This window comes from Centruroides sculpturatus, unplaced genomic scaffold (genome assembly GCF_000671375.1).
Source record: "Centruroides sculpturatus isolate CEXI.00-Female unplaced genomic scaffold, Cexi_2.0 scaffold111, whole genome shotgun sequence".
NCBI lineage: Eukaryota > Metazoa > Arthropoda > Arachnida > Scorpiones > Buthidae > Centruroides > Centruroides sculpturatus.
The window spans coordinates 193,425-205,938 of NW_019384655.1; the positions used below are offsets into that span (position 1 = coordinate 193,425).

Genomic DNA, 12,514 nt, shown 5'->3' on the forward strand with positions numbered 1-12,514 from the left:
TTTAGAAATGTTGTTCCATCGACGATTGCGGGATAATTAGAATAAATTAATATTGTAAATAGAATGCCTTTCGGATTCTTGCAACTACTAAAGACCAGACGTCTGCATTCGAAATACGAAAAAAAAAAAATGGCGACCGAAAAAAATGGATTCATCCTTCAGCGCCGCCTGCTGATAAAAATTTCGAGGTCGTCGACACGTGACGTAACTGTTAAATTTAATTGCCAATTTTTCCGAATGCCATCTGTCGGCGTCTATACTAATTACTCGGAACTTTAGCCGCGGAAACGTCGCGCCATCTTTCGGAATCACGCGTAATTAACGGAAATTAAAAATAAGACGACGGGCTTTAAAACGCAGTGCGTAATATTGTCGTTCGATCCTGCACTTAAACAATGGACATTACGGTAGAGGAATGACCTACGATAATTTTATTTAATTCACGTGTAATTACGCAAGAAGCCGAGAGGCGTCTCCATCTCGCACGTGACATCATTGTTTGTATTCGGTAACCAAGGCAACGATTCCGTCCATTTTGTATTCGGGTTCACGTCCGGAGATTCGTCGAAGATGGTAAGTAAACATTTCGACGAGAACGCCACCGAAGGACCTTTATTGACGCAATTGATCTTTTGCAGGCCAACGAATTGGGTTTGAACGAGCAACACCAGAATTTGGTGTTGAATTATCTTCGTTTTGCCAAATTTCAACGCACGCAACGCATTCGTTCGGTCGAGAAGTGCTTCGAAGACGTCGAAAGTCTAAGGTAATTACGTCTTCTAATTGCTACCATATAACATCAGAAATTGATTATTTTACGCATTATGCTACTAATACACTGTTTAACGTAACAATGCCCCCATCCGTGACGTAACGTGCCCTCATTCGTGACGTAATAATGACCAATCGATGAGAGGTATGATGAGGTCTTGTAGTTGGCTGGGTACACAAGGCCTTGGACTGGGTACACATGTTGAGATGTTTTCACGTTACCGATCAAATACCAGTCGTTTGGACATATTTTGCGTCTCCATTTCTAGTTTACTGTCGTCTCTCGAAGAATGCTTTATTGTTAGTAAATGGCATTATTGAATGACCCGTTACTTCTTGGCGAGGTGCAATATGAAACTTGCTTTGTGGCCGTTAGGATTACTTGTTACTGATCTGTTTTCAATGTACAAAGTGTGAAGGAATCCTCGGAGTTGTATCTTGTATTGGCATTTTAACTAGGAAAGTGTTGATCTATTGTGCGGAATCCGGATTTGAATCTAGTTTGGGTGGAAGTATCATTCCGTCTGTTTATACCAGTCGATTTTTATTGTAGATTGAAACTTAAAGAAGGCAAAAATTACCCGACTGTAAAGAGCAACTATACGTAGCCAAAAATTTAGAAGAGTATACTTCGGAGAGTTCCGAATTAGACAAGAAACTTCCCATGGCACCTTGTAAGTCTGACGATACTTGGAGTAAAAAATGATGCCATTGGGAAGTGTGTGAAAATCTAACCGATGCTTACTCTGGGGTAATTTTTAATAACTAGTGCCATTGTGGGGTAAAGTTAATGTAAATGCATAAGTTGGTGTGCAAGTGCATCGACAGTCATTAGTATCCGTGCCATTAAAGCTGACTGCAACGAGTTTGTGTGGCTGCGGCATCTTACCACCCTAATTCCCAGGGAGTGATTTGGACATTCACCTACTACAGAATAACCGTAAATATGTGTGCTGACAGACAGACCTGTTTACGTGTTCGCCTGCCTTTCCCAAATTACACATTTGTTTGGAGATCATCCATTAATTACAATTTAAGGGATAAAGAAAAGTACGTACATCATTATACACAATGGGGAGCATCTAAGTGAACTTTTCAGTGGTATTAGGAGCATACAAATTTGCTCTTACAAGCTTGCTTATTTGTCGCGTGAATAAATTATCAATTTTAATCAGTTTCTTGAATGTTGAGGGTCCACGAACTATTGTATTTGCAATTAAAGGGGATTGTGCTAAAAGTATATCATTGTACCATACGTGACAATTTGTGGTGGTCAAAATGACTTGGGAACTATATGTAATTAATGGATGGCCCTTATTTATATGATGACTGTTGTAATTTTACTTTCTTAAGACATCATTTTTTTGACCCTGTGTACTGTTGAACTTTGGCGAGAAAAAACTTCTATGGGATCTCATATTCTGGAGAGTATCAGACATACACTGGCTGACTTCTGGACACGAGTCGTCCGACTCGATTGTCGTGTCCCATTTCTCATCATTGTGTTCGTGAGCAAATCCATAGTGAGTAGTATCCTTTCAGCATTCATGGGGGACCAAGAATATTCTAACCAGAAACCTTACCAATATTGGGTATCTTCGACTCTGCTAGGATCCAACTAGAACTGCAAAGCCCGCATCTGAATAAAAGTCAAAGATGCCATCTCGAAGAGCATCCAACCGTAAAAAAATAGTCACTACAGTCTACTGTGTGGAAAAAGATATTGGCAACCTTGCAAGACATGGGAATAATTAATATTGTTGCAATTTTAATTGAATTTTATTAAAAGACATTAAGTACAAACAAATTGGTTATTGTAATTTTTGAAATCTTTCCTTCCCCACAAACTTTCCAAACTGAGATAACTTGTCCCTATCTCGGAAACAGGCTTTTGTTTTCTAACTTACAGAAATGATTACTGAAAATTATTGAATTTCCTTCCCTGCCCTCATAATCTCCCATTTGCTGGCAAAGTCATGCAGCAGCCCTTCCCGACTTACTCAATAAAGAGAAATATTGCACAGTATTTACAATTGTGTCTATATAGGATCGTGCAGCAATTCTTTACATTTGGAGATAAAGTATCAACAATAGAGGTCTTGCAAATTTCTAAAATGGTCAATTGAAAATTTCCGAAATCATAAAAATTTGTCTTTGTTTGAAATCCGATCAAGTATGAGTACTTCAAATGTTATATTAACAAAAATTCTTTCATGTTATGCAAAAGTCCCCTTGCCGAAACCATGTCTAATCGTGTTTCACACATAAAGAAATCAATGCGAGATCCTGGCTGCCTCTTTTCGGTCTTTTCTTCATCAGCTACAGACAGTCGCGTGGATTTGGCCAGAGAATGATGTGCACGATAATGACTAATTAATAAAGTAAAATAGATTTTATTGAAAACTTGGGAAACACCATACTTTCCTACACTTATTAAATGCAATTTCCACACAACCTAGAGAGGGTAGAGCGTAATAGAAATAGCCTACAGTTCATTGGTTCCATTATAGTTTAGTCTTTCTCGTATCGTTTGGTTCTATTAGCACTCACACAAACATATTTTTTCCATTTCACGCTTGCGTATCCTTCTTCTGGAGACAGATAGACCCTCTGGATTTACTTGTTTGGTGCTACTACTGATGTTTTGCTCCCTTTTGAGTGATGGTCTCCTGCATGGATACACTCAAGCTTTGTCATTCTTAGATTGGGGCCGGACCAACTACAACTCATCCCAACTTGCTAGACAATTTACTTTCTGCAAAAAGTGACCTTGTCCCAAAAGTACTGTACATGTTGTCAATCTTTGCACTTTGAAAATGTCAAAAAAAAAACTACAAGAGGTGGGCAAGGATCCACCATTTTCTTATATGTAGGCTGGCTAGTTCCAGGATTCATCACGCATCATTTTTGACCAGGCCATCTATCCAATTTAATGTTATGTTTTGTTTTAGGTTATTGGAAGACACTTATACAGCAGATGAGGTGAAGTCACTGGTGGACGAACTCTGCAGCCTGGTCAGGGGAGAGGTGGAGACCGAACTGATTAATTCGGCGCATGTGACTGCATTACTGTTGAGGCAGCTGTGCACGCAGGTGGAACGGTGGCACCTCCGTCTTCATGGAGACATCTCCGAACTGGAAAACAGGTGACGGTCTTTATATTAACCTCTGGAGTCGATTCGGTCGTCATGCTCTCACACTTACATTTTTTTTAAATTGTGCAGAGAGTTGATTGAACAAATCAGCAAATTTGAAGAACGGGAACTGAAGAACATTGACAAAAGTTCAAAGTCTCCTACCAAGGCTGTCAAGTTGGAGCCCATCCTGGAGGGTCAGGGACAGGTCAAACTTCTTCAGGCTGTAAGTTTTAGCTTAATCTCTTTTTCTAGGTTTAAATTGCACTCATGACTGTTGGTTCTGTCTGTTTTGTAGGAGATAAATCGCCTAAAAGCCGAAAACGAAGCTCTGAAGGAGAGACTGAAGAGAGTAGAACAACAGGTTAGTGCCAACACTACATTATTTCAGTAAGTCGCTAGCTCTATACAGTTTTGCAATCATTTAGACTTTCAATATAATCGAGGAGAAGAATAAATTATCCAAAACCCAAACTGAAATGGAAGAAGAGTTAAAAGATCTCAAAGGAAAAGTAAGATTGTCATTCCTCTGTCTGTTTCCGTTAAAGTTTCAATTGTTATAATTTTTGCCATTAACGTCAGGCGAGCGAGAAAGAAAACGTAACTCTAATTCTGGATCAGGTATCAAAAGAAAAGTCTGAAATTGAAGAGGTAAGTCTGTCATAAGAGACGAAAATTTTCAATTGATTTGAATTGAATTTAATTTTAATTTGCATCCATATCTTCAAGACGTTAGTGAGTAACACAGCATTGCAGAAGCAGCTGGAAGAAGATCTACTCTCCACCAAGAACCGCCTGACAGAAGTGCAGTGTCATCTGGAGTTGGCCGAAAAGGTAACGATACAATTTATTATTTACGTTGCAATTTTTTGATATTTTAAAAAATATGTGAAGTACAAAATGTGTTGTTGAATATCTAAAAAATGGCATGGGCAAATTTTTACAACGCTGATCTGACTTGACAAAAACGCCATGCCATACCATAGTATTGCATTATTTTGTCTGAGCACATTCCTTGTTCATTTTTTTTCCAAAATACAATCAAACGAGACAGAGCTTTGATACAATACCCTGTTCTTTTTTCGCCTGAGGACGACGATGACAATGACGATATAATACTCGTCGAAAGTACTTGCAATATAAGAAAAATTGTATTAACACTGAACTTGGTGCTTTATGAAGAAGCTATACAATTTTGGCGTGAGTTTTATTTATTTATTTATTTCGATACAATACCCATTGTACTTCTAGGAATCAGAGCTAACTATCAAAACGTTGGAGAGTATGGGTCCGGATTTTTTATCCCCATATTGTCAGAGGGTTAATCATACTGCTCCATAATTGGACCGTTTGTAGCTCATGGGGCAGAAAGAATTTGAAAAAAAAAAAAAAAATTGAGAATATACTATTGTTAAATGACATTTGGCATTATTAGCTTAAGTCAAGTATTATAAATTTTATATATATAAAAATTCTCTTTCGTCTTGGCCAGTCTTTGATGCAATAACCAAAATGTGCAGGTTTTAACATTTTGGTTATACATTCAATTACCCATCTGATCTTGAGAAACAAACTTTTTACCTTCATCACTGCCCTAAATCGTCATAGAAAGGTTCTCGATGCATTTTAAAGTTTGACTTTATCCATCTTGTCGAGAAGCAGGTGCAATTCGAGGATGATAGAAGCTTTTGAGAATTTGATGTCCAACAATAATAATACTACTATGTTTTTTGAAGTACTGTATTTACTCGCATACAAGACAAGGTTTTCATCCATTTTTCACTGCTTCAAAAACCTAGGTCGTCCCATAAATACAAGTGAAGGATTCCTTTTGTTTTTGTATACTATGTATTTGCATATTTTACCAGATTCTCACCTTCTGGTGTTTAAAATCAAAAGTATATTATCTGCATCATTTACAGAAGAATGATTCATTGTCAGGAGTAAAGATGAATAGCAATAGGAAAAGCAAAGCTTTTGAATTGAATTCCTAAATTACACGAGAGCCCGATATAAGTTTTAATTCATTCCCACGTGAAAACAGATGATTATTTGGAATTCTACTGTTAAGAATTGTCAAAAAAGGATTGTCCAGCTTTACATGAACAAATTATGTTGTTGAAGTTTAAAATGCCAGTAAATTCTTGCAGGACAATGTGAGCTTTTATGTGTGTTTGATATTTTATTTGTTATTGAATGAAATAAAATTAGAATTGTATTTAAAGATCAAAATAAAGAAAATTAGATTTATTAAATCAATCTCGCACGTAGGATGAGGTGTGTCTTATGTTCGAGTAAATACGGTAATTATTTTGCCAGATAAGAAAAATTTTATATTGACCGAATTTTCACACTTGCAATTTGTACGTCATACCAATTCTTTTAGTGTAATGCAAATTTCTACAAAAGATTTTGTGCGCGTAAAATTGTTACTAAAAATGCTACCAATAATTTATTTTACGAATCTTGCCCGGTTAATAATTTAAATTTAAGAATTCCTTTCTTTCTAGCCATGTTACGATTGTTTAAGTGTCTAATTGCAAATCTTTTTAAAATTTCAGTATACACCTCAAAGAATAGGACAACACCAAAACAACATTACAATGTTTGTAAAATGAGTCTGGATCACACTTATTTGTTGGTGATGTCACAAAGAAAAATAAAGTAATTTCAGATGCACATTTAGATCAAGGCACTCCGGGGTGGATTGCCATGCATTACGTGAGGACGATGCGTTATCCATTTAAAATTTAAACGGGAAAGCCGACCTGCGTCAGTTTGGAACCAGCAGAGGAATGGTGCATAAATTTTTATTTTTGCACCATTCAATAAGAATTTGGTAAAATAAGTGTGATTAGTGGCTTCTCAAAATAACATTTGTCAAGAGGTGGGCAAGGATCCACCATTTTCTTATATGTAGGCTGGCTAGTTCCAGGATTCATCACGCATCATTTTTGACCAGCCCATCTATCCAATTTAATGTTATGTTTTGTTTTAGGTTATTGGAAGACACTTATACAGCAGATGAGGTGAAGTCACTGGTGGACGAACTCTGCAGCCTGGTCAGGGGAGAGGTGGAGACCGAACTGATTAATTCGGCGCATGTGACTGCATTACTGTTGANGCAGAGGAATGGTGCATAAATTTTTATTTTTGCACCATTCAATAAGAATTTGGTAAAATAAGTGTGATTAGTGGCTTCTCAAAATAACATTTGGTTGACTAACACATGCATGTTAGATGGCGAGGCTGGCTTTTGCTTCCAAAGGACATTTTGCTATACAAGTAAGTTTTTAACATACCTCAAGATGCTTGTCTCTCTTACTCTTTGTGGACATCTAGCAAGTCTTACATTTCTGGCCATTTTTATGTTGCCGCGAACTATCCTCGGCATCTCCGTATCCATAAAATTCTTCACGTAACAAAAGAGGATAAGCTTTACGGTTGTTTGTAAACTTTGCCAATACAATATATCCTAAGCCACTGCGTCTCATTTATGTTTGAAATATTGTTGCCACAATCCCACAAATTTATTGTCTGCCAAAATTATGCAGATATTTAGTTTACACACCAATAACTCCATCCAGTCTTTAGTTGCCGGACATGCACTTTTTGCTTTCTTTTTTGAGACTGGCAACTCGTTTGCTTATTTTTACACTTTTGTAATGCTGTTTTTACAGTTGGCACTCCTGGGAAGATATTCTAAGAACTTCTTTCTTGCAAGGGAAATTACTTCCTTTTTCCATATCAAATTCTAGTTTCTACCTACACAAATTCCAATTGTTGCAAGGTGTTTCTGCAAATAGACACAAGTGAAATAGTTTAGAAAAGTATTTTTTGACCTCTGATCTCACATTGGCATTCCTGGTTACTCTTAAACTTCCTGAAACGCGACAAAAGTTTGTTGTGTGCGACTTCCAATATATCAGACAGCTAAAATATTACTACTGACAAAAATACTTTAATATTTTTCTTAAGCGCCTCGTCGTCATCTTGAGAAATTTTGCTTGTTTCCAGTTAAAAGAAACCAGTGAAATGTTACATGAAACTTTTTATAAAATTTTAAAGAGAGGGTTTGACTATATCAGACACTAAGCAGTAATTGGTTAATTTAAAACTAAAACTTAATAACTGAGAAAGGTAATTTTTAAATCAATAATTAAGTGCCCAGTTTCCAAGAATAATACTTACCAGGATAAGTATTATTATTGGGAACTGAAACCACTTTCAATTCTAAATGCTGCTTGTTACAATTTTTAAAAATTGTAAATGCAGGAATTTGTTGTTGTTTATTTCAAAAACAACTGTTTTGCCCAAGTAGAGTTGGAACCGAAAAAAATTAACTTGTGGACACGTTTCTAATAATACCAATTTGTTGCAGGAGCTAGAGAGGAAATTTTGTGAAACGGCAGCTTACGCCAATCTTAAGAAGATGCTCACCGCCAAGAATGACCAGATCAAACAGTTGCGGAAGTCTCTGGCAAAGTAAGCCCATCTCTTTAGTCGATGACCGAGTCAAACAAAGTCGCTAAGAAGTATTTTTTCCAGGTATGAATCTTCCGACGAGTGAGGGTACTCCGGGAAGTTTTACTAAGAATAAAAAAAAAAAAAACAGGTAGCAGAAGTAAGAACCAAAAAGGTAGAAATAAATGTTTATTCCACCTCATTTCTCTCTCTAACAACTTTCCACCGGCAGCAAAAACAATAAACAACTTTCCTTTATTAAAGAAATTCTATTTGACAGCAATAATGAATTATCTACAGATGATATTTGAATAATAAAAAAGTCTGGTTTGAATATCAGATCTCGGACATTTATCAAATTCGGTATATAAAAGTTAAGGAAGCGTCTTCGCTCTGCGATCGGTGCCTCGACTTTCGTCGCCCCTCACCATTAAGAAGTATTTCACCTTTTTGGCTGTCACTCTGCAGTGCATAAATATTTTGTTAATATGAATCGTGCACATTTCATCGCCACAATAAACATGTAAAAATTTATCGTTTACCTAGAAAACCTGTTGTCAAATATCAGCAGGTAGACTCCGGGTTCCTCCATGGTCACGTATCCTTCGAACGGATGTCGCTGGGTGTCGACGTGAACCATGCGTAGTAGTGGTTGCATTTCTAGTTTGTTGTAGATGTCGCTCTTCGATTTATTGTACACCACGGAAAATCCTATTGTCTATTAAAAGAAAAAAATACAATTTATACAAATTGTAAGGAAGAGAAGTGATTTTAGTGTTGTTTTTAATCAATTGGATTTCTCTTGTGACAGCTTGGAAATTGTTGTTGAAGTTTATTGACAATTTCCATATAAATTTGTTTATACGGTTCTTAGACAACTGCATAAAAAACTGACTCTTATTAACCATGCCCAAATTAGTTCATAAGCATAGAATTTGCAAAATTAAATTGTCAAGATTATCTCTGATAACAATTGCCTGAGTATACATGCACACACAACATTTTTATAGAATCAATGTCGGACTAGAGTATCAACAAAGATGTGTGTTAGGAGAGACTATGTTCGATTAACACTATGTTCTATGAAACAGAGCAAAGTCTAAACACTTTCTCACATCACTAATAGCATAATAGTCGGTCAATTCAGCAATTTACATTACAGTTATTTAAAGATTTCATCTCTGACACTAATGCATTTTTAAAAGAAGGTAAAGGGCAAACAGGTTTCTTCCTAAACCATACTAAGTGTTTCTAATGTTCTGATAAAAACTGTTTTTGTAAAGTGTTCACCCAAAATCCTCATGACATAATACCATAGGATTAAAGGATGAGGTGAAACCAAGAATATAGTCTTTACTTCATAAACTGAGAATGTGAACTACGAACTTTATCAGATTTTTCTGCACATTCATTCAAATAATTCTTCTAACATACAGTAGAATCTTGTTTTAATGAATTGTTCGGGCCACCAAAAATCATCCATCATATCTCAAATAACAGAATTCCCACACATTCAGAAAAACATCTGCTTTTTAACCCCCCACATATAAAATATACCTGTACTCGAAATTATTCATCTGTCTCTCTTTTATTCTATAGAAACATGTATGTTACAAACTTGTACAGACATTATGCCATAAGTTTCTGGACTTCCTTTGACGGCATAGTCAGTGTCATCATTGTTAAATTAAGTGAGCACGACCGAGTGTCAAACCAGAAGAAGCTTCCCACCGTTCGTTAATGCACAACGGAGGGCACTGATGTACAGTTGCAACAACAATTATAAATGTATATATTGCGCATGGAGCAAAATACACATTGGGTTTTTTCCAATGTTGAATGAAAAAAAAAAATAATTCTGAGTTACATATTTGCTAAAAGCAGGTTAAATTTTATGGATTAGGAGGATTGTTTTGCAATCCATTAAAATAAGATTCTATTGGGCAATTGTATTAATCGCAATATAATCTGGTAGAGGTCCGTTTACATATGAGATTCTATCGCATTGCTTTTGGATTCAATCAAATTTTTATCATTGAAGTGGAGTAACATCTGCCGTAATTCTTTGACATCCTTTTCACTCGTGTCACAATACACACTAATAGCTCACGATGTATTTTGATTTACATTTTCCACTTTCAAATAGAAAATAAAAAAACATCATAACCTATTAGTTTGTATCCAAGAGATGATATACACTAAGTTAGGTAAAATTACATGTGTTTTTAATGCTAAGAAGAAAAGAACTGATAGTTTCAGATGATTATCTGCTATTACAAGGGTCATTCTAAAAGAAAAGAACATTTTGATCTGACAAGCTAGGCAGTTTTCCCACCACCATTGTGGACCTTCCCATTTTTTCGTGCCAGTCTGATGCTAACAGCGAGCCACAACAATCATTTACTTTTTAGTGTGACTTTGAAATGCGTGACAAAATTAAAGATCCTGCTGGGTATGAGGTACAAAGCGTATTGCACTTTTTGAATGCAAAAAAAGTCCGCCTATTGAAATTACCGTAAACCTCGGTTATGTCTGTAATGTGATGAATGAAGCTTCAGTTCTAAACATTTGTCCAGAGGCATCGTGCTTCTTCAGGATAACGCATGTCTGCATACCGCTGAATTGACGAAGAACTTGCTTCGGGAATTTTTGAACATCTTTCTTATAGCCCAGACTAGGCTCCGAATGATTACTATCTTTTCCCAAAATTGAAGGATTTTTTAACCAGGAATCACTATAGAAGTGACAACAAACTGAAAGAGGCCGTTAGTTACCGCCAAATTTTTGAACCAGTCATCGAGTGTGCAGAAGGCATAGAAAAGCTGATGATACGCTATGACAAATGTTTAAATTTGTATGGGAACTATGTTGAAAAATAGCTAAGGTATCATGTGTGTTGTAAAATAAGCTTTGTTTCATTATCTTAAATATCTAAAGAAACAAATGTTCTTTACTTTTGGAATGACTCTCGTACTTTATGTAGAATCTGGCAAACAAAAATATTTAAAAAGTTATTCTGAACATATCTGCAAGATTGGCGTTGATCTCCAGCGTTAAAATTGTAAGAAATAGGCTCCCAGTTAGCTGATTTTCAAAAATAGACATTTTGTGCAAAAATGATTGAGAATTATTTCAACAAGCATCAGCAGTGAAAAAGAATCTTTTGAGTTCAAAATTTCAGTAACGCAATTAGTCAATTTGAAAAAGATGAATTTTTTCCTAGCATGCTTTCTGAAATTTACGATGTGTGCATATCTTTTAATCTATGTTTGGTAATCATCTTATCATTGTACACCATACAAAATGAAAAGTTTCTTACTTTAGGTTCTGTAGAAAATTCCCAAAGCAATGTGTGGCCGGCGAGATCAGAAACGATGGGAACTCCGTATTGCGTGCCGGCGTTCACCCACAATTCTCCCTTTATTCCATTCGGTCCAGCCAGTTTGATGTCGGTCGCATTACGAGTGATGGTCGTGTGCAATCTACAAAAACATTACGAAATGTGATAGGTTAGATACGGCTTCCTTTACATTTATTTGTACGTAAGATAGCTCCTACGCCCACCTCGAATCCGCTTTCCTTCCTGGCGACGTCGTCTGAACGTAAGGATTGAAGAGAGAGAGCGAATTGGCTATTTCTTCGTCACTGATGATGTCAAATTCTTCCGGAGGACATCTGTACATAAATAATCAAAATAAAGCAAATGTTACGGGACTATACTTAATATACGAGATCTTCGGGGATGCTCACTGTTTTTTCTCCTGGTCCAACTGGTTGTCGTGGCTGGACCACTTGTTGGCGCAGAGAGACGGAAGATTCGGCACGCTGCCATACATTGGTAAAGTGCTCGAAATCGACACCGTAGAATTTTTTGGAGCAGAAGCGGAAAGCGAAGAGACGCTTATGCTGTCGCTTAAGACCGAAGTATTTTCTATCAAAATAAGAATTAAATGTACAACATAATACATTAATAGTATAGTTAGTATTCATAAAACTTCACGTTTTATGAATATTATGTTAAAAATATCTTGTTAAAAACCTTGAAGTTTTTTTAGCAAGAAATAACAACAAAATTTTTTTAAATGTAATGGATGCTTCATATTATTTTAATAATCATTGTCTAGAAGAAATAAAATGTACATAAA

The 12,514-nt window shown here is 36.2% G+C and overlaps 2 protein-coding genes across 2 annotated transcripts in view; one reads left to right on the plus strand and one right to left on the minus strand.

Moving 5' to 3' along the window:
* The first annotated feature begins 292 nt into the window (after positions 1-292).
* Positions 293-8,526, plus strand: LOC111626394 (leucine zipper transcription factor-like protein 1). The gene is made up of 10 exons (XM_023369755.1): positions 293-573; positions 639-766; positions 3,723-3,917; positions 3,996-4,131; positions 4,204-4,269; positions 4,334-4,417; positions 4,488-4,556; positions 4,635-4,739; positions 8,287-8,390; positions 8,454-8,526. Exons 1-10 carry the CDS (start codon positions 571-573, stop codon positions 8,473-8,475), a joined length of 912 nt encoding a protein of 303 aa, XP_023225523.1. The 5' UTR covers positions 293-570; the 3' UTR covers positions 8,476-8,526.
* An 81-nt stretch (positions 8,527-8,607) lies between these two features.
* LOC111626423 (FYVE and coiled-coil domain-containing protein 1-like) overlaps positions 8,608-12,514 on the minus strand; it is a 45,870-nt gene continuing 41,963 nt past the window's right edge. The window contains exons 16-20 of the mRNA XM_023369795.1: positions 12,120-12,300; positions 11,934-12,044; positions 11,689-11,851; positions 8,912-9,087; positions 8,608-8,831 (exon numbers count right to left, since the gene is read on the minus strand). Coding sequence (XP_023225563.1) covers positions 8,744-8,831; positions 8,912-9,087; positions 11,689-11,851; positions 11,934-12,044; positions 12,120-12,300 — 719 coding nt within the window. The 3' untranslated portion in view covers positions 8,608-8,743. The remainder of the gene's footprint in view (positions 8,832-8,911; positions 9,088-11,688; positions 11,852-11,933; positions 12,045-12,119; positions 12,301-12,514) is intronic.